This window comes from Salvelinus alpinus, chromosome 7, assembly GCF_045679555.1.
Source record: "Salvelinus alpinus chromosome 7, SLU_Salpinus.1, whole genome shotgun sequence".
Classification (NCBI taxonomy): domain Eukaryota; kingdom Metazoa; phylum Chordata; class Actinopteri; order Salmoniformes; family Salmonidae; genus Salvelinus; species Salvelinus alpinus.
This window is the reverse complement of record NC_092092.1, coordinates 12,852,414-12,878,969: the sequence shown is the minus strand read 5'-3', so window position 1 is coordinate 12,878,969 and position 26,556 is coordinate 12,852,414. Positions and strand designations below refer to the sequence as shown.

General features: G+C 42.4%; 1 protein-coding gene across 1 annotated transcript in view; it reads left to right on the top strand.

Moving 5' to 3' along the window:
• Positions 1-24,207, top strand: part of LOC139580294 (mucin-2-like) — a 68,472-nt gene extending 44,265 nt beyond the window's left edge. Inside the window, exons 8-9 of the mRNA XM_071408836.1 lie at positions 13,157-13,289; positions 14,432-24,207. Coding sequence (XP_071264937.1) covers positions 13,157-13,289; positions 14,432-20,638 — 6,340 coding nt within the window. The 3' untranslated portion in view covers positions 20,639-24,207. The remainder of the gene's footprint in view (positions 1-13,156; positions 13,290-14,431) is intronic.
• The last annotated feature ends 2,349 nt before the right edge of the window (positions 24,208-26,556 follow it).

The window sequence follows — 26,556 nt, the reverse complement described above, 5'->3', positions numbered from 1 at the left end:
AATGAAATGGCATCAATCCATGTGTTTAACACCATTCCGCTCTAGCCATTACCACAAGCCTGTCCTCCCCAATTAGGGTGCCACCAACCTCCTGTGGAGTCTATATAGCTAGTACACAATTGATCAGTTAGGTATGTTGATTTATTCCAAATGCACTTCTACTTACTGTGATCAACCCTGTGAATCAATCTGACCTATTCATCTGAGCCGTTTAATTGTTTTAAAGCCTACTATAAGTAGCTGTTGTCTAAATCAATCAAACACTAAATTGTCTCTGCACTCTTTTAGATTGCCCCTCGACGTTGTCCTAGACATTGTTGAAACACTCCATATTGAAATATGTTTTGGGAGTGTTTTGTAAAGCTTGTTTGTACTGTATAAGGATATCAAACAATATTTTAACGGTTCATCCTGAAACTGCTTTAGATACGGTGCTAACATAATCTAATATTTTTACTAATTGACTAATATAATGTGTGATGTGTTGGCAAAATTGCATTTGGACCAAGCCCAATTGTCTGCACAGAGTTTTATATTGATCAGTGGCGCCCTTTACTGTCCTCTAGGAGTACTCTGGTTATTACAGCACTTCGGGTTGAACCAACGGGCTCCAACCCAGGTCCTGTAGAACTACAGGAAATGTATGGTCTTATTGGAGGCCAGCTGAAAAAGCCTGCAGACCTTGTAGCACCAAGGTTGGAGACATTTGGGTTGGATACACCAACCTCATTTCTTTGTTTGGGTCATAATGATGACGCATGCTCAGCCCTCGACATGTACAATCAAGGCTTATTTGTATTTGAAACTCTATTCATATTTGATCACCTAAATGGAGGTTTATAATGTTTATTTTACTTTGTGAGCTTAAAGTCAAACACTGGTTGACAATCTCTTTCCCTGTCACTGTTCAGCAAATGCACACCTGAGATCGAATAGACCAAACTACAGCAGAAAGAATATGTGGTTGCAAGGATGCACGCAACCATTGAATACTACTGAAAATCATAATGTGAGGTTGTATGTTTTTGTTTGTTGGGAGAACAGATTCCCCTGTCTGCAATTTCACCTCCTCCTCAGTTACCAACCAAACCTCAGCTATGGACGTGTTGGTTGTTTAGCTACACAATCACTATGGAGAAACTGGTTTGGCCTAGATTGTTGACACGTAAACTATATTTTGTCTCAAATGTGTATTGAAACGTACATTTGCACAATGAGCACTTTTCTCTGAAATACATGTCAGTTGTTGGTTAGCTAGTGAATTTTGGCTATATTAGCATAGATGTGACATCAGTCAAAACACCTCAAAACGAGACATTGTTTCAAAGAGATCAAACTAGCTAAAACACGCCACCCACAATTCCCCATGTGGCACTTTCTTGTCCTTGTTGCTAGCAGTCTGGGCATCCAGAATCACAACAACACACTTCTGCCTCATTGAAGCCTGCACATTTTTTTATGTCGCAAGCTAACCATTTATACTCTCCGAAAGCACGCCAGATTTACAACCACTCAGATATGTCGCTATCCGCTGTGTAGTGTGACTGGGACATTTCTTTACCTGTGTTCACCCGTAGCCTTCACCACAACTCAGGATAATGTTTGTGTGGGGCTGCAGTACTTGTGTGAATGTGTATATTTCTATCTTTATCAGAAATGTATGAACTATGTTAGATATCTATACACAAACATACCTCACTCAGATGTATATCTCCTACTTATTTCCATGCCTCTTGTATCTTACTCAGAATCATCTGAAAAAGGGTAAATCTCTTTTTTGTTATTGTCTGCGAACAGACACTTTTGGGATGTCTTACCATTGACTGATAAATATATGCACCCGACTCTTATCAGGTGTTCTCACAACTTACCTTAACCGAGCATTTGTTTACCAGTTTGAGCCTCCTGGACATTTTAAACCTGTGCTGCAGTTAGCACAACAAACTTCAGGTGTGAAGTCGGGTAGTTTCGTTACCTCTAGGGATGACTGTCCCTGCCTAACAGAAGAAGGCCGGGCAAGAAGGCAAGGGACAGGTGGAAATGTTTGTTCTTAAAACATTTAAAAGAAATCTTAACTATGTATTTAAAGATTGGTTTTATTCACGTGTTAGATTGCAGCTTTAAGGTGCAGTAAATTGAGTCTCAACAAAGGTTTCGCCATGTGGCGCATAGCACTAAGGAAATTCTTTGGAGAAGTGTAGAATATTCTGAAGCATAGATACTTTGCCCATTACAGTTTTAACATCATGACGTTTTTAGAAAACATCACATAATTCAATGGATGCCGTATTTGTTCCTCCTTGGTGATACCGACCAATAACAATTTATGGAAATCTCAGAATTGTACACAATGTTCACTTATCTAATTCTACAATCAGAACTAGAATCCAAATACTCATGGTGACTAGAACGCTCGGAAGCAGCAACATGGCGTCCCGCTGTGAATTTGGCAGAACTACTGTGAGTACTACTTACCCTATCAGCAGTTATACCTCAGGACATTTCAGAATATTAGATCAAGCCCCTATTGTCCTTGTATAAGGTTTCTATTACAGTGCTGGTTTTAATACAGTCATCAGACAGCTTGTATTACCACTGTTCTAGGGAAATCTTTATAGTTAACAAGACTGTAAGATGTTTATTTCTTACTCTTCACCCAGTAAGTTCGTATGCATCATTTTTGAGACTCATGTAAATCTAGATGTAATTTAAATATTTAGACAAACATTTGAGTTGAAAGTTTGATTTTGGCCCACTGTGAACACACAGCTAATACAAACTCTTAGATAATTGGTGAAACTGAACTGATATCACATGAAATGCAAAAAAACAAGAGCTTTCCTTAAGCAAGGCTGGTCCTACTGTCTCCTTTCAGGGTTTTTTTTGGGGGGGGGGACAACATTACATTTCAGAATCTCTGACATTTCCTTTAGTCTTTCAGGTGTATATAAGTATAGTGAAAATAAATATAGTTAACTAATTAGTATGAATCTACTGTAACTTTTTAAATGTGCAATGTATACCAGTCAAAAGCTTGTACACACCTACTCATTGAAGGGCTTTTCTTTATTTTTACTATTCTCTACATTGTAAAATAATAGTGAAGACCTTAACTATGAAATAACACATATCGAAATATGCAGTAACCAAGAAAGCTATTTTATATTTGATTCTTCAAAGTAGCCACCCTTTGCCTTGATGATACCTTTGCACACATTTGGCATTCTCTCAACCAGCTTCAGGAGGTAGTCACCTGGAATGCATTTCAATTAACAGGTGTGCCTTTTTAAAAGTTAATTTGTGGAATTTCTTTCTTAATGCGTTTGGTTCAATTATTTGTGTTGTGACAAGGTAGGGGTGGTATATAGAAGATAGTCCTATTTGGTAAAAGACCAAGTCCATATTATTGCAAGAACAGCTCAAATAAGCAAAGAGAAATGACAGTCCATCATTACTTTAAGACATGAAGGCCATTCAATCTGGAAAATTTTAAGAATTTCTCTGCCGCAGAGGATACATTTATTAGAGTTACCAGCCTCAGAAATTGCAGCCCAATAAATGCTTCTGAGTTCACTTAACAGACACATCTCAACATCAACTATACAGTGGAGACTGCGTGAATCAGGCCTTCATGGTCAAATTACTGCAAAGAAAGCACTACTAAAGGACACCAATAAGAAGAGGAGACTTGCTTGGGCCAAGAAACACAAGCAATGGACATTAGACCGGTGGAAATCCGCCTTTGGTCTGAGTCCAAATTTGAGATTTTTGGTTCCAACTGCCGTGTCTTCGTGAGACGCAGAGTAGGTGAACGAATGATCTCAGCATGCGTGGTTCCCACCGTGAATCATGGAGGAGGAGGTGTGATGGTGTGGGGGTGCTTTGCTGGTGACACTGTCTGATTTATTTAGAATTCAAGGCACACTTAAGCAGCATGGCTACCACAGCATTCTGCAGTGATACGCCCTCCCATCTGCTTTTCAGCAGGACAATGACCCAAAACACCTCCAGGCTGTGTAAGGGCTACTTGACCAAGGAGAGTGATGGAGTGCTCCATCAGATGACCTGGCCTCCACAATCACCTGACCTCAACCCAATTTGAGATGGTTTGGGATTAGTTGGAACACAGAGTGAAGGAAAACTAGCCAACAAGTGTTCAGCATACATGACAACTCCTTCAAGACTGTTGGAAAAGCATTCCTCATGAAGCTTGTTGAGAGAATGCAAAGTGTGCAAGCTGTCGTCAAGGCAAAGGTTTGCTTCTTTGAAGAATCTCAAATATAGAAAATATATTTTGATTTAACACCTTTTTTTCTTTCTTTTTTTACTACATGATTCCATGTGGGTTTTGATGTCTTCGCTATTATTCTACAATTTAGATGATAGTAAAAATAAAGAAAAACCCTTGATTGAGGTGTGTCAACTTTTTTGACTGGTACTGTATATGTATAAATCTTTTGATGAACTTGCAAACCAACTGTGATAACCCTCGAGTCGAGACATATGCGTCACAGTAGTTGCAATAGATTTTGGTTATGATTTCATTTCATTGTAATTGGTCATCGGAAACTAATCAAGATCACATCTTTGTTTTGAGGATGAGTCCGTTTTATTAGTGGATTCGATGGGATTGACAACAAAAAGGTAAACAAATCAAAGTGAGTTACTTTAATCAAATTAAACAGTTGCAAGACTTTTCTGTGTTACCATGAAAATCACGGAGCCTTGCTCCTAAGTAGTCGCTGCCATAAAATTGCCATTATAAATCCGGATACTGAGAAACGATTAGACTATTTGGAGAGAAATTGAAGGTTTTGTTTTTTATTAGTGTTTTGCATGCGGCCCATTCTTGCACAATACACAAACCGTTTCCGTGTTAACACAACCCTTGTGGAACCTGTTTTAATGTTAAAATTACAAAAATCTACAGAAACAAATCTGTTGGTTTCTGCTACCTCATCTCTAGAAAAGGACTGAACCTGCATCAAATAAATCTCACTTCTTGAGGCAGTATGTAGCAATTTCCCATAAACACAAGGGAAGGATATGGGCCGAAGCTTTTTTGCAGGATGTTGAACTCTGCTAGCTGTTTGACCCGCTGCTTTAGATGTATGCCCTAATCTTGTTGTCAACAGTTTTGCGATTTGCTCTCCATGGCCCATCAGGTTAATTAAGCTACAAAATAATTTATGTATGGAGATGTGAATACCACTTGGCAAAGGTTGATATAAGCAAATATTTTCTTGGATGAGACTTCTCTTATACAAGACTACTGAAAATTGAAGGACTGGGTTGGTACACTTTTTGTAAATACTTCAAGGTTCTGTAAAAGTGAAATTCACCCTAATTGACTCATATTTTAAAGGTGAGGGTGTTAATGTTTTTCGATCTTTGGTTGTTGGTTTTTGTCAGTGTTTCTACTAATGTGTTTTTGATTGGATAGCTTGTAGGCGTTCTTCCCAATTAATCAGAAATGTAATTTGACCCTTCACACTCTAATGCTGCGATGAGAAGCTTTTCAGAAGCTTGCACACCCTTCAGGTCAATGAGATGAAGATGTTTCTTGACATGATAGTTGTAGTCCTTTGACTCCTGCAGTATTTATATAAATAGTCTTAACACTAATTATACCAAACTATACACAGAGACAGATTTTACAGATGCATTCAGAAACTATTCAGAACCCTTGACTTTTTCCACATTTTGTTATGTTACAGCCTTATTCTAAAATGGATTCAATTGTTTTTTTCCCCTCCAATCTGCAGACAATACCCCATAATGAAAAGCAAAAACAGGTTTTTATACATCTTTGCAAATGTATAAAAAAAAACACCTGAAATATCACATTTACATAAGTATTTAGACCATTTAATCAGTACTTTGTTGAAACACCTTTTGGCAGCGATTACAGCCTCAAGTCTTCTTGGGTATGACTCTCTCATTCCTCTCTGCAGATCCTCTCATGCTCTGTCAGGTTGGATGGGGAGTGTCACTGCACAGCTATTTTCTGGTCTCTACAGAGATGTTCGATCGGGTTCAAGTCTGGGCTCTGGCTGGGCCCACTCAAGGACATTCAGAGACTTGTCCCGAAGCCACTTCTCCATTGTCTTGGCTGTGTGCTTAGGGTCGTTGTCCTGTTGGAAGGTTGATAATGGCGCCGGAGAGTATGGCTGCCGTTTTTCAGGCTCCTAACCAACTGTGCTATTTAAAAAACAAAATAATAATATTGTAACTCAGTTTGTACATAATGTTGCTGCTAACGTCTCTTATGACCGAAAAGAGCTTCTGGACATCAGAACAGCGCTTACTCACCTCAAACTGGATGAGATTTTTTTTTCTTTAATGAGTCCGACGCGAAGCATATACTGCTTTGTCAAGACATGGCCCAAATCCCCATCATCCGCGTGGGGGGAAAAAACGGAGAAAGGGGGGAGGAGGGCGGGGTGCCTTGTAAGAATTTGCCGACGAGTAGATAAACCACCACTACCCTCTGTATTATTGGCCACCGTGCAATCATTGGAAAACAAACTGGACCATCTACGATTTTACCAGTGACACGCTCAATATGGAAGTGGTCAGATGACACGGATGCTACGCTACAGGACTGTTTTGCTAGCACAGACTGGAATATGTTCCGGGATTCAGCCAATTGCATTGAGGAGTTACCACATCAGCCACCGGCATCAACGACGTCATCCCCACAGTGACCATACATGCATATCCCAACCAGAAGCCATGGATTAATGGCAACATCCGCATCGAGCTAAAGACTAGAGCTGCTGCTGCTTTCCAGTCCGTACGCTTCTAAGAAATCCCGCTATGACCGCAGACAAACCACCAAACAAGCAAAGCGTCAATACAGGACTAAGATTGAATCCTACTACACTGGCTCAGATGCTTGTCGGATGTGGCACTGTAGATATTCCATAAAAAATCTGCCGTTTCCAGTTACAGTAGTCATTTACAACATTAACAATGTCTACACTGTATTTCTTAGCGATTTGATGATATTTTAATGGACAAAACATTTGCTTTTCTTTTCAAAAACAAGGAATTGTCTAAGTGGCCCCAAACTTTTGAACGTGTGTGTGTGTGTTACTTATTCATACATAGTTATATTTAGCTGTTATCACAGATCCAGGGAGGTATGCTCCAGCTGAAGTACTTATGTATTAATTTCTGAAGACATTAACTTCAATATACTTTTTACATTTTTTACTTTAAAATACCTTTTATATTTTGGGCAATGTGTGAAGGAATGAGATTTTGAATTATTGGCGGAGTGGATTCAAGGCACTGTTGTTGGATATGTGAAGTGGAATTGGTTTGATCCTGTAGGTGAAGGATTGGTTGAAAACACTGGTGTATGCAAGGCAAATTATTGTCACAGACAACCTTTGAGATTTGAATTCTTAGTCAACCGGCCATGATCTATACAATGACCTACTTAAGATTTGTGTAATTAACTCATACATACCATGTGTTCTTAATGTTTGCTAAATAAATGTTACTCCCTCTATGTATAATAAGGTAAAAAAAGGGGGGGGATGCATTTCCATCTGTGTTTTTGTATGCGTTTGTGAAATATCTTTCCCTTCTGTTATTCTTGCTGCTGTTGTCTCTTGCTCTATTTCTGCTAGTCTCCCCCGTCCACTCCTTTTTGTTGAGAAAACACAAACGTGTTACTTGTCATGTACACATATTCAGATTATTGTGGTCAGATCTTAACTCACAATGTTGAAAGAAAAGTGGAGAGAGCGAGACATAGAAGCCCTCAGGGACAAAACACACCCCTCACTCCTTCAGGTACTGTCTACACATTTAGACATAGCAGCAACTTAACGTCCTGTCCAAAAAAATACAACAATCACCAAAAAATGGGGCAGATACTAATTTAGGCTAAACAGTGTCTGTTTCAGTTGAGCTTTTTAGTTGCATGTGGATTTTTTGGGGGGGGGGGGGTTCTTTGACTGAAGCTGATCCTGCAATTGAGCCCAAAAAAACATCCAATTGAATCTCTGCGTTGTTTATTGCTTCGTTATTTTTAAAAACACAATGAATGTCAATGTAAACTCCGTTCAGGTAAGACGCCAAACAGTTAAGCTGCATTAATCTCTCCTGCTCACAGTGCCTCAGACACCATAGTTATCACACTCTGTTGATAATGAACTACTGTTTAACAGAATAGATTGGAACCTACTCTCTGAGCATCTGTGGACAATGTGAGTCCTGAAGAAAAAGAATTTGTGCGTTTTGGTAGGCCTAAGTATAAACTGATGTAGCTGGACACCTCGTTAGTTGAACCTTTCTTCTGGGTGCAAGGTATCGTAACAAAAAATATATTCAAAAGTGGTCTTTCCGCATATGTATGGATTGAACAGATGAAGAGATTCTGACTTGCGATTCCTTTTGTTGGGAAGATTTATTTAGTTAATGTTCTCTTTGAGCAGTCCTTCCTATTCCCTCTTTCTAAACCCACTGGAATTAGAGCTTGTTTTGGTAGTCTACATGTTGCTGCTTATTTTTGGTTTAACAGCTCTACGGCTTGTATATTAAGACTGTTCTATATGGAGTCTGTCATAGCAAGTTATTCCTTTTAAAACGTTTGAAAGCGGCTCTTTTCAACCCTATACTGTGGACTAATTGTGTTGAATTGCAATGCTTGGAACAATACACTTCAAACATAATGGACTGAGGCTTTTCAAAATAATTTAATACAAAATATTTCATACGTTATATTTCCAGCTTAAGTGGGCTATAAGCAATTCGGTTTCATATAAATGCCTCGGATTCAGTAGTCTCAATGGTTAATGTATTCAGGTGCTCAGATAACAGGTACACACAAACCTAACTGGACCTCATTTCAATTGCCATTTGCACAGTTTGGCAGACTTCTACTGTAATTTATTCATGCATGTTTTTTTGGGGGGTACTGTATTAGAACTTGGCTATGGTCAAGTGTCTTTGTAGTAGAGAGAACTTAATGATCACTAAGTTATTTTGGTTGCACTGGTACATTTTCATTTTTTGTTAATGCAATTTTGATTTGACAACTTTACTCATAAAATATGACTGCTTCTTATATGCCCCTTTTTATAATCTTTGAACTGAAGTGGTTGATATGATCTCAATTTTGTTTATGTTGCATTGAACCTGGGGCACCAATGATTGTCTTTGTGTAAGAATTTACTCAATGTATCCTGTAAGGGAAAAAATGCCATTTTGAAAAAGAGATTAGTTCTATCAATGTAACAGGTCAAATTCACTGGACGAAATAATCACTTTTCAAAATCACCTATTCTTCTAATAAATTTTATGAAAATGTAATGTTCTCTGTCGTCTTTTTCAAACAAACACTTAGCATGGGATTTTTCACAATTTTGTAATGGGGTCGATTTTCTTTTGTTGCTTCATAAAATTAATAGATTAAATATGAATTGAATTAAATACTGTTTATCTAATTATACGCTCCTACTCATCGCTGTCAAATGTCTCATTAGGCCAACTCTGTGAATACTCATATTTTGCTAAAGACCTATTTAACACTGCTCATGAGCGTCTCATTCCTCCCACACAATTAGAAACCATGGCTGGTAATAAAGGTCATATTGTCTGACTCAGTCATTAATTGGGTTGATATTAAGTTATATTTTTATATAACTAGAACAATATTTCAGCCTTAACTCTTGTTGCTGTATGGCGTGTCAATAGTATTGTCGTGTCTTTGCTATCATTAAATTGAAGACTTATAGTTTTTATCAAAGATTCCTGTAATTAGGGATTACGCGATCAACTGAGTTGTAACGTAACTAATTAACTATGAATTCGAGGGCACCAGGGAAAGTAGTCAGATTACAAAGTTATAATTTCCCAATATAACCTTTCAGATATTTTCATATCTGATCAATAGTCTTCTGATTTAATGATTTATTTATTTTTACCTCACGTTAGTCTCATTCCAAACGTCGTAAATTGTTGGTTATCTGCACGAACCCAGTCTTCACTATGAGTCATCCATACATCAATTGTCTTAAATCATTTATTTATTACTAACTAATTAATTCACAGAAATGCATAAACAAACAAACTTAAAAATAGTTACATGAAATGATGGGAAAAATATGCCCTAGTGGGCTGAACCGGCATGGCGGCTTGTTAGACAAAGGAAAAATTGGCGTTCGACCAAGAAGTCACTACAGAGTTCATAATTATAACAATTGACATGCTAATCCTTTACACATGAACGCTCACTCATTCGGGAACAATTGCAATCAATATATATATATTTACGCTCATTGTGTGTCGTCTTGAACGTTGGAGAGAAGTTAGTTTTGGTTGGAGTTCCTTCTGTCTCGGTTATTGTGGATAGTTCAGAGTGACATTCGTTATAGAATAATTGTTTCGGCGGTTGTCTTTCTTCGCGTTCAATGATACCGAATTCCTAGCTGCAGACTAGTAGTCAATATCAACGACTTGTTCTTATTCGTCTAAGAGTTTAACCACGTGGTATGGTTAAAGATTCAGCAATGGTACTTAACCTTCGTTCTCCCCATGGAGGATAAACATGGTCTAATGGTAATTTCTCAGAGTTGGCTTTTATTCAGATAGCAGGAAGGGGCTGTCCTTGGATGTCTGACCCAACTGGCTCAGGGGCGGGTCCTCGGGTTTAGTTCAAATCAAAAAGGGATTTGTATTTTTCTTCATTAAACAGTCCAAAATCATATTACACAATTATACAAACAGTATCATACTCACTCATTCATTTTATACAACAAACAGATGTAAACCTCATATCTGAGGTTATTATATAAACAGTGGTATGGTAATGTAGCCAACCCGTCTCTCATGAGTTTCTCACATGGGGACAAACGGACATGTTAATAGCTGGGATCTTCACCGATCTTTAATACTTTTGCAGGAATATGAAATAGGTTCGTACCTCAAGTTCTGTGAGGTGGAAGAGATTTCCTTTGTCCTGAAAGTTTACCCTCTCTCTTAATACTGTTTGGCCATGAGGAGATTCTCAGGAATTTACGACGTCTCTGTGTGATCACAGCATGGGTTGAAGGAGGAAAGGGAGAGGCAGGGAGAGGGGGATGGGGTTTGCAATACCCAAGCAGGCAACATCATGACAGTATCAACATGTGAACATTTTACACCAGCAATGTGGATGATAAGCCTCATGTTTCTGTCTATGAAATAATTACTTGGGAATGGTGTCACCAAGATGTACCAACAGACGGGCTTTGATGATAACCACTGCTTCTTTGTTGTAATGGAGCCATGTTCATTCTATAGATTTGATCGAATGTGAGGATATCCTGAACTGATGGAAATTCTGACATGGACAAGTGAAATCAATACGTGTGGTTTAGATTTATAAAAAACAAACATGATTGAATTATGGATCAGTTACTGTTCCCCATGTTTATCCCATGTATCCCATTCCATGTTTATCCCATGTATCCCATCCCATGTTTATCCCATGTATCCCATCCCATGTTTATCCCATGTATCCCATCCCATGTTTATCCCATGTATCCCATCCCATGTTTATCCCATGTATCCCATCCCATGTTTATCCCATGTATCCCATCCCATGTTTATCCCTTCACATTTATCTCCATATCATTTTTCTCTTAGCATGTAGCCCAGCCCAATATGTTGCATTTTTATGATAGAATTTCTTTCTGAACTATAGAAAAAAATTCATTTAGATGGGTGCTGTGAATACTTTATTCATCTTCATAGGGAAAGTGATTTGCAGGATAAATGCATTAAGTACCTACAGCTAGGGTTGGGCGTTATTCAGATGTTCATACCTTCATATCATGCCTGGGCCATCGTTGGTTACACCGTATTACCGGTGGTGCATACAAGGGGTGCTATTTCTTTTTTAAACAAAAAGAAGGCCCAGAAAATGTAATTTAACAAATACTAAGGAATTCCCATAGCAGATGCTAGGTAAATGCTAAGGAATTCCCATAGCAGATGCTAGGTAAATGCTAAGGAATTCCCATAGCAGATGCTAGGTAAATGCTAAGGAATTCCCATAGCAGATGCTAGGTAAATGCTAAGGAATTCCCATAGCGGATGCTAGGTAAATGCTAAGGAGCGCATGCAAACTAATTGCAAGGACAGACAACCCAGCTCATGAAGTGATGCATATTTTTCAAAGGGTTACTCAGTTTGCTGCACACACAACAATATTACACAGCAGGGATCTTAATCCAGGAGGGGAATGTCTCTTCTGTTACCAACATTCAAGAAGCTTGATGTTGCAAGCTAGTCACTTGGCGAGCAAATTAGCAAACCAAATACACAGCTGGAGAGAATGTATTTGGCACATCTTAGTTAGTTACTTAATAGTTCTAAGATGTATAGCTGGCAAACATGAGTAGTGAATTTCTAACTTGATCACCTCTCTAAATTGTGCTGCAGTGGAATCGCTCACCTCATGAAGCTTCTGTTTGCTGGTTGTGCTTCTTTGTAAACAAACACATGACTGGCTCAGTCAGCTGTTTTGGTGAACTACCGGTAAGCTTCATAATGGAAAAATGATCTAACTGCTGAAATAAAGAATGCAATATGCCTTATCTGTAAGCTAGTGAACTAGTCCCCTCTGGGCGCAGATACAGGGCACCTCTCGGCAGGAAAACATCTAGACAATCATTTGTGCCAGGTGTGTAATCCCTCCTAAATAGCTTGGGCTAATGTTCCTGTCGGCCCAGTAAGGCCAGCAGGCTAGTCTTCTTTTTTTATTGGTATGTAATTGTTATGAAAGTTGTATTGTCAATTTGTTTATTTAAACAGCACTTTAAACGTGTACTGCAACAAAATTTCCCCATGGGGACAATAAAGTCAGTAAGTTGACTGCAGGTATTTTTTGGAAAAAAGTAGAAATATCCACATTTTAAAAATGTAAAAAAATATTTATACAGTATTGAAATCATACTGTGGGTATTTCACGATACCCCGGTATACAAGGCATACCGCCCCACCCTACCTATAGCTATAACATTATAATCCTTGTGGTATGGTCTTCATATGTTTTAACCTGAGTCTGAATTAATTCATATGCTTTTGGACATTTTGGTAAGTGTACGTGTATATTCATGACAACAATATAAACATCCTTGTCCTGTTTGTCTTGCAGTGAATGTCTGGAGCTGACTACAGAAAATGCCAGGGACCTGCAGTCCACCTCTACGCTGGAGGAGTTTATGACCAAGCTCTGTCTGCACCACCAGAGGCAGATTGTCGACGCTCTGGGCTTCCTACACACAGAGGTCTGTATAGGCATCACTCTCATTGTGCATTTTCAATTCGGTAAAATTTTATAGAAAGTTATTTTCCCTGAAAAGTAAATCGCAAATCACACACAACAGAGGATACATACATATGTAAACAAGAAGATACCGTACATCACAGCAGAGGAGGTAAAAGAGACTGAGGTACTGTCGAGTGATTGTTTTGTCCAGAGCCATGTATATAGAGAGTTGGGCCAACTTTTTCAATACTGTTTTAGTCATTCAGTTACATAGTATTATTGAAATATTCCCCATGTTAGCGCCTCATTAACATTACATGGCGGCCATAGACTGTTGTAGTCATAACCTCTAGTAATTTAATAGGATCTCTATGACATAAACCCTCAAAGTTCCAGAATGGTACAATAGTGGGAGCCATTTTGGTCATGGAGAAGTCCAAACCAGTCTAATTTGAATGAATAGCAATAGAGGCTTAGGTGATGCATTTCCTGCTTTTACTTATACAGGAAATTAAAGGCTTTTAATATTTCAGAAATTGTCACCCGAAAATATTGTTCTATAATTGTGAATACAGTTTATACAGGTTTTATAACAATTATGTACCAATATTTAGTTTGTCTAAATAGCCTCTAAAACTGCCAAATGGCAGTGATTTAAAAAAAAAAAATTCTCCCCAAGTTTTCAGAACAATTTTATTTGTTTTCTTGGAATGCTGTGTCTCATAAGATACAACATCAGTACTTGTTGGATGTACAACTTGTCTAAGTCCGGTCATCAACTGATTTCAGACAGTGTCTGGTTGTGGATTGACTGCGTTGTTTGTATGGAATGTTGGCATATTGGCTGTTAATTTGAAAACATTCCACTACAACTGTCTGGCTAGCTAGCAAAGGTAATGTGCAAATAATATTTTACACCATCTTATCACAGCACTGGCTGACCATGGTGACCAGCTTCCATACCAAAATGGATGCCCTTTTATACTGTCATAAGGTTCATGTTCATTCTAGTATTCTAATTCCTAATTCTATGGTTGTAGTGTAATGTAAATTCAACAATTCCATAAACCTCAATGGCAAAACTCTATACAGGGCTCTGGTTTTGTCTATGTAATAACTAAACTGAGGTGTTGAATAACCTCATGGTGGTTCTTGTTCTAGGTCAAGGCTATATCCTCCTCCAGCACTTCGCTAGCTTCTGCCTCCAAACCCTCTTGCTCAGTGGAGCACGGAGCCCTACAGGGTCCTAGCGCTGCACCTTGCCTTCAGTCCCCAGAGAGGGGGAGGACTGGTCAGAAACTTCCCCTGGCTTCCACTCCAAAAGGATCGACGGAGGGGCAAGAAAGTTTGGTAACCCCAGAGCAGACTGCTGTGTTCCGGAATGTGTCTGGGGCCACTGGACCGGCCTTGGATCTCCGTCAACCTGGCCCAGGGGAGTCTAAGGCTTTGGCAACACTGTTCAGAAGCGCAGATGACAGTGTGAGTAAACGTCTTAGTGACCATGCTCCGCTAAAGATCAAAATCATGAAGTCCAGCAGCCTGGCTGATGGTAAGAAGCTATCCTGTGTGCTCACCACCTCTCTTCCTGCTGGTGCCGGTACTTTGGAAGAAATGCAGGGCATTTCTGACTCCTCAACCAGAGCAGATACTTACAGTTCTGGACAAGGCTCCTCTGTGAAAAGGCACGATCATGCTGATCGCTCAACAAGACAAAGAGGCTCCATTGAACATACCAAAGACACGCTGGTCAAACAAAGTCCACCTGAAAAGACCCCCAACAACATACCCCCAGTTTCCCCCGGGACAGCAAGGAAGACCATAAAGGGGTCTTCCTACCATCGGCCTAGGGACACTTCCTCAGTGTGTCGGTTTGTAACCGACCCTGATCTCGGCCACTGCGACATTGTCTACATCGACAAACCAATCACAGAGTGTTTCCGGGATCGGCAGCACCGTCTGCTCCCTCGACGCAACGCCAGGAAAAGCACCCGAGGTCACATGTATGTGGAGGAAATGTGGGAGCTGAAGACTGTCCGTACATTAGCCAAGACGTCTGCCCGCAATGATAGTGGCAACTGTCCCGCTCCAATGCCAGAGCTCATCACTCTGGTCACCCCTAAACAGGTGCTTGGCAAGCCTGAGGGAGTACCTCTTGTGGATATGCCTTTTGTTGGAGGTTTTGTGGAGACGGTCAGTCAGAAAACTCCTTCTGAGCTTCCAGCTGAAAGTGAGGTGGCTGGGGATGTGGAGGCTGCAGCAGCATCAGCCAGTGGGATGGCACTGAACGTTGAGATTAGTCAGACAGACCAGAGTCAGTGCAAAGAGCAGACTGCCCCTCCACCTCCTTCACAGAGTCCCCCAGTGGATAACGAGCAGAGTACAGGGACAAACTCGGAGCAGCCAAGGCAGAGCGTAGCACCAGAGGATAATCTAGCTCAGACTGTGGTCGAGACGGCAGATCAGGATGTAAACAGTATACACAATTACATAGTTTTAAGTGAAAACCCAGAGCAGGTGGTGATGGGGAAAGATGTAAACTTATCACAGGATAAGACATCAGAAGAAGCTGAGCTTGTCCAGGATATGCTGCAGAGTGTGCCAAAGGGCCAGAAAGTTGTCTCTGAAACCCAACAGGAATCTGCATCACTGACCCCTTCCCTGGAGAGCAATGAAGACAAAGAGGTAGTGAGTGCAGGTGCAGTTGACAAAGAGCAGGCCATGCCTCTGGAACCGCAAATTTCAGTTGACCAGAAACCGTCTGAGGTCTCTAGAGGAGAAGCAAAAGCTGGCATGGAGGTTCCCGTGCAGAGTGAAAGGATAGAGGTGCAGGAAACGGGTGAGGTTGAACCAGACTTGGCTCCAGGCGATGGCGACAATGTGCCTGAAGAGAAAAAGACACATGTTGATTCGTCCTCTAAAAAGGTCAGTAAGGCAGTTGAGAAACAATTGCCTCTCAGGCATTCTGAAAAACAGGGTATTCCAGCACGGGTGATTCCTTCAAGGGTGAAGGAAGCTGCAGTGATTGATACAGAGAGTATGATTATATGTGGATATGTGAATGGTAGACCTATTGGACATTCTGACAGATGTTTGCGTGAACGACCAGCCAGAACTACCCCAGAGTCTACTCCTACTAAGACTAAACGCCCCACTAAGGCGTCTCTGAAACAGACTGAGAACCCTTCTGAGAACGCGTCTGAGATTCCACAATTGTCACCTGAGACTGCTCTCACCCCGATCCCTGCTGGGGAAAGCGTCAAAAGCCCTTCGTCGAAGCGCCTCAGCAAGGCCTCCCTGAAACAATGTGAGAAATATTCTGAGAACATGCCAGAGGTTCCTCAAGTCTCACTCCCTTCAGCCGAAGTGATCAAAAGCCCTGTGTCCATACGGCCCAAAAGAACCCCTAAAGCTAAAATCAATCAGAACCTGCCTGACACACAGACCCCTGCTGAAGCAAGCCAGAACATGTCTGACACAAGGACCCCTATTGCCCCAATAACAGCAAGCCAGAGCATTCCTGACACTCCTCAAGTCCCAGACACACCAGTCAACTCCTCCAGGAGCCCTGAGTCCAGACAACCCCTCAGATCTGCCAGACTGCAACAGGCAGCAGCTGTTGCCTCCCCTCTCGTCCCTGTCGCCTCCCCTCTCGTCCCTGTCGCCTCCCCTCTCGTCCCTGTCGCCTCCCCTCTCGTCCCTGTCGCCTCCCCTCTCGTCCCTGTCGCCTCCCCTCTCGTCCCTGTCGCCTCCCCTCTCGTCCCTGTCGCCTCCCCTCTCGTCCCAGTCGCCTCCCCTCTCGTCCCAGTCGCCTCCCCTCTCGTCCCAGTCGCCTCCCCTCTCGTCCCTGTCGCCTCCCCTCTCGTCCCTGTCGCCTCCCCTCTCGTCCCTGTCGCCTCCCCTCTCGTCCCTGTCTCCTCCCCCCTCGTCCCTGTCGCCTCCCCTCTCGTTTCTGTCGCCTCCCCTCTCGTCCCTGTCGCCTCCCCTCTCGTCCCTGTCGCCTCCCCTCTCGTCCCAGTCGCCTCCCCTCTCGTCCCTGTCGCCTCCCCTCTCGTCCCTGTCGCCTCCCCTCTCGTCCCTGTCGCCTCCCCTCTCGTCCCTGTCGCCTCCCCTCTCGTCCCTGTCGCCTCCCCTCTCGTCCCTGTCGCCTCCCCTCTCGTCCCTGTCGCCTCCCCTCTCGTCCCTGTCGCCTCCCCTCTCGTCCCTGTCGCCTCCCCTCTCGTCCCTGTCGCCTCCCCTCTCGTCCCTGTCGCCTCCCCTCCCGTCCCTGTCGCCTCCCCTCCCGTCCCTGTCGCCTCACCTCCCGTCCCTGTCTCCTCACCTCTCGTCCCTGTCTCCTCACCTCTCGTCCCTGTCTCCTCACCTCTCGTCCCTGTCTCCTCACCTCTCGTCCCTGTCGCCTCCCCTCTCGTCCCTGTCGCCTCCCCTCTCGTCCCTGTCGCGTCCCCTCTCGTCCCTGTCGCGTCCCCTCTCGTCCCTGTCTCGTCCCCTCTCGTCCCTGTCTCGTCCCCTCTCGTCCCTGTCTCGTCCCCTCTCGTCCCTGTCTCGTCCCCTCTCGTCCCTGTCTCCTCACCTCTCGTCCCTGTCTCCTCACCTCTCGTCCCTGTCTCCTCCCCTCTCGTCCCTGTCGCCTCCCCTCTCGTCCCTGTCGCCTCCCCTCTCGTCCCTGTCGCCTCCCCTCTCGTCCCTGTCTCCTCACCTCTCGTCCCTGTCTCCTCACCTCTCGTCCCTGTCGCCTCCCCTCTCGTCCCTGTCGCCTCCCCTCTCGTCCCTGTCGCCTCCCCTCTCGTCCCTGACGCCTCCCCTCTCGTCCCTGACGCCCCCCCTTTCGTCCCTGACGCCTCCCCTTCTGTTGAAGGGGCTGTTACTTTCATTGTTGCCCCAGAACCGTCTACCTCCCTCCCACTCCCCTCCACTGAGCTCAACCCTCCCCTCCCCATTGCCTCTCCTCTTCTTCCTATCGTCTCCCATCTCTTCCCTTCATCTCATCAGAACAGTGCAGTCACCCAGAGCTCTGCAGAGCTGAAAGTTCAAAAAGCTCAGCCAGCTCCAAATGCAAAACCTAGCGAGACAGAGAAAACAGCAGAGGAAACTAGGGGGCAAACTAGACCAAAGCTCAGATCGTCAATGATGGTAGCAAAGGAAGTTGAAATTGTTGAGAATCAGCAAGTTAGCAGTGAGGATTCTGCTCTCACAGAGGGTACAAGCATTAAAAAGAGTGAGGCCCACACACAAAGTAGTCCACTAAGAAGTAAAAGAACTCTCAAAAAGGAAGGAGAATCAAGCAAATTGACTTTGCTGAAAAATTCAGAGGAACCTACTTTGCTGAAGAAGGCAGCGGCACCAACTTCAATGGATAACAAAACTTCATCTGAAGATTCCAGTAGGTCTTCCGTCAGCAGTGCTTCAGACAAACCTGGGCGAATGCCATTGAGGAGTGAGAGTAGTAAAACTGACGTGGCCAGCCAGTCCATTACCCCGGCAACCCCACCGACCCCAGTGGAGAACAGGAAGTCAGCTTTGAGAGTCCAGAGGTCGCCCACACCTTTGACCAGTGCTCCAATCACAGCTGAGAAATGGAGTGAAGTGGCATCTCCCATTAGGCTGAAATCCCCAGTGAGACTTCCATCACCAATCAGGTTCAAACCAGAGAGGATCATCAAGTCTCCATTGAGGGAATCACCTTTGCTGGTCAGTTCCCCTCTGCCCTCCAGCTCAGTCACTCCTTTCCTCCTGCCCAAGCTGGAGCCTCCAGTACAGACTCGACACAAGTTCCTGGAGTTACTGGATGTAGAGGAAAACCAACAGAAAATCTCCTCTCTGAACACCATGTTCGATAAGATGCAAAGAGGCTGGGTCCAGATGGACAAAGAGGGACATCCAACGCCAAGACACAAAAATAAGGCAGACAGACAGGCAGCGATATGGAAGAGTAAGCGCAGGGTCCGCAAGCCCAAGTCTTCGGATCATCAGAGGTACTCGCTAGTTCAAATGCTTTTCAAGAACGATTTGGACCTAGCCAGCATTTGCCACTGGTACATGGAGTCAACAGAAACCCAATCCCTGGTCATCGTAAAGAAGGTGAACACACGTCTTCCCTCTGAGACCCAGCTGCTCTTCCCCGGTATGTCCCAAAGGCCATCTCAAGGGGTCTTCCCTAGCCTTCAAGCTGAGCGCTTGAAGAAACACTTGAAGAAGTTTGCCATGGCTTCCCCTGTGAAGAGCAACCCTAAGAGTCAGAAGCTGATTGCTAAAGCCCTGGAGCAGGAGGTCAGTACAAGTATGCCCAAAGGGAAGGAAAAGAGAGAGCTGACTACAGCCACTCGGATCTCCACCAAAGCCTATGTTTCCTCTGCAGAGGCACAGGCACAACCAGCCGACGGCCAGAAGGCCTCAGCGAAGGCCAAGAACCCAGCCAGCGCCCGGATCCTGAGGAAGTACTCCAATATAAGGGAGAAGATGCAAGGTCAACAGAGCTCCAAGAATCCGAAAGGGGCCCCAAGAAAAGAGCTTGAAGCTTCCAAAGTCAAACCCTCTAAACCCCCAAAGAAAAAATTGGCCAAACCGTCGAAATTGAAACCGGCCATTGCCCAGAGGCAGAAATTATCAGTTTCTGGTGCTAAAAGTGTAAAGGAGACAAGTGTAGTCAAAACAGAGCGAGCACAGCCATCTCCTAGCAGAAAGTCTCCAGTTAAAGCTGCTGTCCTGGAGAGATCAGTCAAGACTAGCAGCAGCAGTAGAACCTTACGGGATCTCAGTAGGAAAGAGAGTGCATCACCACAGAGGTCTCCCCAAAGAGTGATGACTCCAAAAGCACAGAAAAACATCCCTGCTCCTGCCACCGTCCCCAAGACTGACTTTAACAAGCAGCAGGTTGGAGCAGAGAAGGCAGGGGTGGATAAGACTATGGCAACAAAAGCAGGTCATACAAAAGGTCAAACAAAGAGACCCTCTCAAAGTAGAGTCTTTGAGACTAAAGTCACTGAAAGTAAAGGTACTGAGAGCAATGGCGCTGAAAGTGCTGCAGAGACTCCTCAACAGAACATGGACGTCAAAACACCAGGTTCTCCTGATCAGGTTCTCACTAGGTCACAGAGGAAGATGGAGGCCAATCCACCCCCCTCCGTCCCTCAGAGTGCAAGCCCTAAGCCTGCCACTAAGAAAGCAAATGAACCTGCTCAGAGTGGAACTCCTAAGAGTGCCACAAAGAGAGCTCTGGAGCCTACACATACTGTTAGTACAAGCCCTAAGCCTGCCATAAAGAGAGCCAGTGAACCTGCTCAGAGTGGAACTCCTAAAGGTGCCACAAAGAGAAGCCAGGAGAGCCCACAGACTCCAGCCAAGCGCACCAGGACATCCCTACAGAAATGAAGCTTGTGTGCAGACATGGACTGTAACAGCCAATCTGACGACATTTAGTTGTTTTGTTTTATCTGGAATATAATAGAAAGGACTGGTAGTATCTATTTTTGTGTGTTCTTCCCAAGCGGTGTTGGTAAATTATCGTTTGGAAGGAGATCGACATGCTGAAGAAAGAGGATAAATACTGGTTTTGTCTTGTTTAGTGTTGTCTACCTGGCCTGGAGATGTATCTTATTATAAGGGTAAATCTGCATTGTAAACATGTAAGCCATTTTATTTTGGGGTTTGATGCAGAGTTGATAAGTTATTCAGACTACAGCATGCCAGGTCCTCCACCTTTGTTTGTCCAAGTTTTTTATATTCCATAGTGTCTATTCCACGGTTTGAAAAATAGTGAGGTTTAATGGCATGAAACCATCGGCACCATGTTGCTACGAAATAAATAATGATGTTCTCTGACTGCAGCACAGCTCAGGTTTCACTGAACATTCTCTTGGAACTATAGCCTATATTCATCAATGTCTCCCGCCCATCTCGCAATCAAGGAGTTTGTGACTTTGTGATCAGGTGGCTTATTTATCAGATGTAGAGTAATGCGTTGACAACAGGTGAAGCCTCAGTTCTCTGGCCATTGCACATACACATGTACGGTAGGAAGAGTGAGAAAGGGAGCTTTCTAGATATGGATTTGGTGCAGGTCAGCGCACGTTGTCATGTTGGGGTCCGTCACATGTTAAACTCTTCTCCAGTTATCTTGTAGATCTGGTCATTTGTTCAAGGCCTGCACCAGATTTGTGGATTTGTGCGTCTTAATGCACAACTTCCCTCCATGTGTTCAGCCCTCCATGTTCCCGACTCTCCTCCGTCTTCCTGCTATAAAAACCACCCCGCTTCCCATCATGGGTTGTTATTCCGACGAGTTCTCTTTTAATGTCTTTTTGTTTTTAGATTCTGGGGATATTTATTTTCAGAGATGTAGCTTTATAACTGATGTTATGGTAGCTTTGTTTAACTTTCAAATACTGTCTGAGTTAACAAAGGAGGGGGTTTTTCCGTTGCAATGCGTGTGAGATATTTACACCTGCTTTGTTATGTTGTAACTCGGATCCAGTCCTTATCTTATTTGTTTCCCGTTAAAGTGTACTGGTCTGGTGTGGTCATCACCTGCGTATTGCTGTAGCTGCCGGTAGCGTTTACATTTAGCACAATTCTTGTTGAGCCTTTTCACCTTGTTTTTTTTCTGAATTAGCATTTGTTTCCGAAACTTCTTTAACTAAGACTATGCATGCACGTTACCGTGACCCTCTGTGTGCTGAACTGTATGGGCATTAACAACTGAAGATATGAACCCTTGGAAGACGTGTCATTGGTCAGCTATTTTGGAAGGGGGTTTGCTGTTTGAGAGCAGATACCAGGAATGACGCGACATGGAGCCACACGTTGTATCTAATGTTGGCTGGATATGTTTTTCCTGTGCTTTATGGTAGTGTTTGCCTTTTATTTGGACTATATTGCCGTATACTGACCCCTGGTGGCCATATGAGAACTGTTGAAGAAAATGCTTCTACTTTTCATATCTTTGTATGATCAGTAATGAATACACTGAACAAGAATATAAACGCAACATGCAACCATTTCACAGATTTTACTGAGTTACATTTCATATAAGGACATTTAAATAAATACATTGAAACAAATTTGTGCACAAAATTTGAGATATGCTTTTAGTGCGTATGGAAAAATCCTGGGATCTTTTATTTCAGTTCATGAAACATGGGACCAACACTTTACATATTGCGCTCATATTTTTGTTCAGCATACACTACCGGTAAAAAGCTTTAGAACACCTACTCATTCAAGGGTTTTTCTTTATTTGTACTATTTTCTACATTGTAAAATAATAGTGAAGACATCACAACTATGAAATAACACACATGAAATCATGTAGTAACCAAAAAAGTGTTAAACAAATCAAAATATATTTTCTATTTCAGATTCTTCAAATAGCCACCCTTTGCACACTCTTGGCATTCTCTCAACCAGCGTCACCTGGAATGTTTTTCCAACAGTCTTGAAGGAGTTCCCACATATACTGAGCACTTGTTGGCTGCTTTTCTTTCACTCTGCTGTCCGACTCATCCCAAACCATCTCAATTTGGTTGAGGTCGGGGGATTGTGGAGTCCAGGTCATCTGATGCAGCACGCCATCACTCTCCTTCTTGGTAAAATAGGCCTTACACAGCCTGGAGGTGTGTTGGGTCATTGTCCTGTTGAAAAATAAATGATAATCCCACAAAGCCCAAGCCAGATGGGATGGTGTATCGCTGCAGAATGCTGTGGTAGCCATGCTGGTTAAGTGTGCCTTGGTCTGTGATTTATTTAGAACTCGTGTCACCGGCAAAGCACCATCTCACCACCTCCTCCATGATTCATGGTGGGAAATACACATGCTGAGATCATCCGTTCACTCACAAAGATACAGCGGTTGGAACCAAAAATCTCCAAAGGACAAATTTCCACCGGTCTAATTTCCATTGCTCGTGTTTCTTGGCCCAAGCAAGTCTTCTTCTTATTGGTGTCCTTTAGTAGTGGTTTCTTTGCAGCAATTTGACAATGGCTGAGAGAATGCCAAGAGTGTGCAAAGGATGGCTATTTGAAGAATCTCAAATATAAAATATATTTTGATTTGTTTCACACTTTTTTGGTTACTACATGATTCCATATGTGTTATTTCATAGTTTTGATGTCTTCACTGTTATTCTACAATGTAGAAAATAGTAAAAATAAAGAAAAACCCTTGAATGAGTAGGTGTTCTAAAACTTTTGACTGATAGTGTTTATCCCACTGTTATAGAAATGGCTTGTCTGCCATGTATTATTTTTAGTTCTCAGATTATGTTGATATTTTGTTTCAGGAAGATGTTCTCTTGGTGCGACACTTCTGTACTTCAGCAATAGCTTGACCTCCATTTGTCTACGTCAATAGAAAGAAGACACATTTTAGCACAGTGTTATTTTTATCATGGTTATTTCACGTATTCATCATTTGTAAATGCAAAAAGGTATAATTCATGTTTTATATTGTTATTTAAGAAATCCCTATAGGTAAATACATACAGTAGACCTAAATTAAGCAACCCACCAAATATCAAACTTGAACATGTTTTATTCTTCTTTACTGTGGATATTTATAGTTTTTGATTTTGTATATTGGAAAATAAATAACTGATTTATGTGTTAATCCCAATAATGTCTTAAGGTGATGGCGCTGTATTTTTGCTGGACTAGATAAAAAGGTGTTTGAGTTGTACATTTGGTTTCATGCTTCGTTTGTCCATGCATCCATCTCCAGTGGTTCGCTTTCACTAATCTACTGTCAGTCATTTTGAGGTATAACTAAAACAACTGTATTCCTCACTTTGATCTTCTAAAATATCATTCTCATATGTTCATACCGTCATGGAATTACAAGTAAAATTGCACTCTACTCATCCTCACTGTGCCTTCAGAAAGTACTCACACCCCTTGACTTTTTCCCACATTGTTTCAAGTTGAATTAAAAATGGATTACAATTTGATTTTGTGTCATTGGCCTACACATAATATCTTATAATGTCAGTGGAATTGTTTTTAGAGTTATTAATTTGTATTAATTAGAAATGAAAATCTTAAACGTCTCAAGTCAAGTATTCAAGCCCTTTGTTATGGCAAGCCTAAATAAGTTCAGGAGTAACAATGTGCTTTGTTATGGCAAGCCTAAATAAGTTCAGGAGTAACAATGTGCTTTGTTATGGCAAGCCTAAATAAGTTCAGGAGTAACAATGTGCTTTGTTATGGCAAGCCTAAATAAGTTCAGGAGTAACAATGTGCTTTGTTATGGCAAGCCTAAATAAGTTCAGGAGTACAAAACTGTGTGCAATAGTGTAACACCTGAGTATTTTTTAAGGACTACCTAATCTCTGTACCCCACACATACAATTAATTATCTGTTAGGTCCCTCAGTCGAGCACTGCATTTCAACCACAAAGACCAGGGAGGTTTTCCAATGCCTCGCAAAGGGCACCTATTGGTAGACGGTATTTTTTTAATGCAGATGTTGAATATCTCTTTGATGGTGACGTTATCAATTACACTTTGGACGGTGTATTAATACACCCACCCACTACAAAGTTACAGGCGTCCTTCCTAACTCAGTTGCGGAGAGGATGGATTAACAACATTGCAGTTACTCCACAATACCAACCTAAATGACAGAGTGAAAAGGAAGCCTGTACAGAATAAAAATATTCAGAATCATGCATCCTGATTGCAATAAGACACTAAAGTAAAACTGCAACATGTGGTAGATAAATTAACTTAATGTCCACATCACTGAGTACCACTCTTCATATTTTCAAGCATGGTGGTGGCTGCATCATGTTATGGGTATGCTTGTCATCGGCAAGGACTAGGGAGTTTTTTCAGTATAAAAATAAACAGAATAGAGATAAGCAAAATCCTGGAGGAGAAGCTGGTTGTCTGATTTCCAACAGACACTGGGAGACATTCACCGTTCAGCAGGACAATAACCTAAAAAGTATGGCCAAGGACTAGGGAGCCATATCTACACGTTGATTACCGACGACATTTAATCTTCCTAAATGGCCTAGTTAACAGTTTTGAGTTAAAACTGTACTTGAACATGGCTGTCTAGCAATGATCAACAACCAACTTCACAGAGCTTGAATAATTTAAATAATGATGTGCAAATATTGTACAATCCAGCTTTGCAAAGCTCTTAGACTTACCTAGAAAGACTCACCGCTGTAATCACTGCCAAAGGTGATTCTAACATGTATTGACTCGGGGCGTGAATACTTATGTACATGAGATACTGTAAATTTGTTTCTAAAAACATTCGGAAAGTATTCAGACTCCTTGACGTTTTCAACATTTTGTTACAGCCTGAATTGAAACTGGTTACCTCCTCAATCTACACACAATACCCCATAATGACAAAGCAAAAACAGGTCTTTTAGAACATTTTGCTAATTTATAAAAAATGTTTTGGGGACATATCATATTTACTTAAGTATTCAGACCCTTTACTTAGTACTTTGTTGAAGCACCTTTGGCAGCGAATACAACCTTGAGTCTTCTTGGGTTAGACGCTACAAGCTTAGCACACCTGTATTTGGCGAGTTTCTCCCATTGTTCTCTGCAGATCCTCTGTAGCTCTGTCAGGTTGGATGGGGAGCATTGTTGCACAGCTATTTTAAGGTCTCTCTAGAGATGTTTGATCGGGTTCAAGTCCAGGCTCTGGCTGGGCCACTCAAGACATTCAGAGACTTGTCCGAAGCCACTCCTGCATTCTCTTGGCTGTGTGCTTAGGGTCATTGTCCTGTTGGAAGGTGAACCTTCACCCCAGTCTGAGTACCTGAACGCTCTGGAGCAGGTTTTCATCAAGGATCTCTGTACTTTGCTCCGTTCATCTTTGACTCGATCCTGACTAGCCTCCCAGTCCCTGCCCCTGAAAAACTCCCCACAGCATGATGCTGCCACCACCGTGCTTAACCATAGGTTTCCTCCAGATGTGACGCTTGGTGTTCAGGCCAAGGAGTTCAATCTTGGTTTCATCATATCAGAGAATCTGGTTTCTCATGGTCTGAGAGTCTTTAGGTGCCTTTTGGCAAACTCCAAGCGGGCTGTCATGTGCCTTTTGCAGAGGTGTAGTTTCCGTCTGGCCAGTCTACCATAAAGGCCTGATTGGTGGAGTGCTGCAGAAGTGTTTGTCCTTCTGGAATGTTCTCCCATCTCTACAGTGGAACTCTGGAGCTTTGTCTGAGTGACCATCAGGTTCTTGATCACCTCCCTAAGGCCCTTCTCCCCCGATTACTCAGTTTGGCCGGGCGGCCAGCTCTAGGAAGAATCTTGGCGGTTCCAAACTT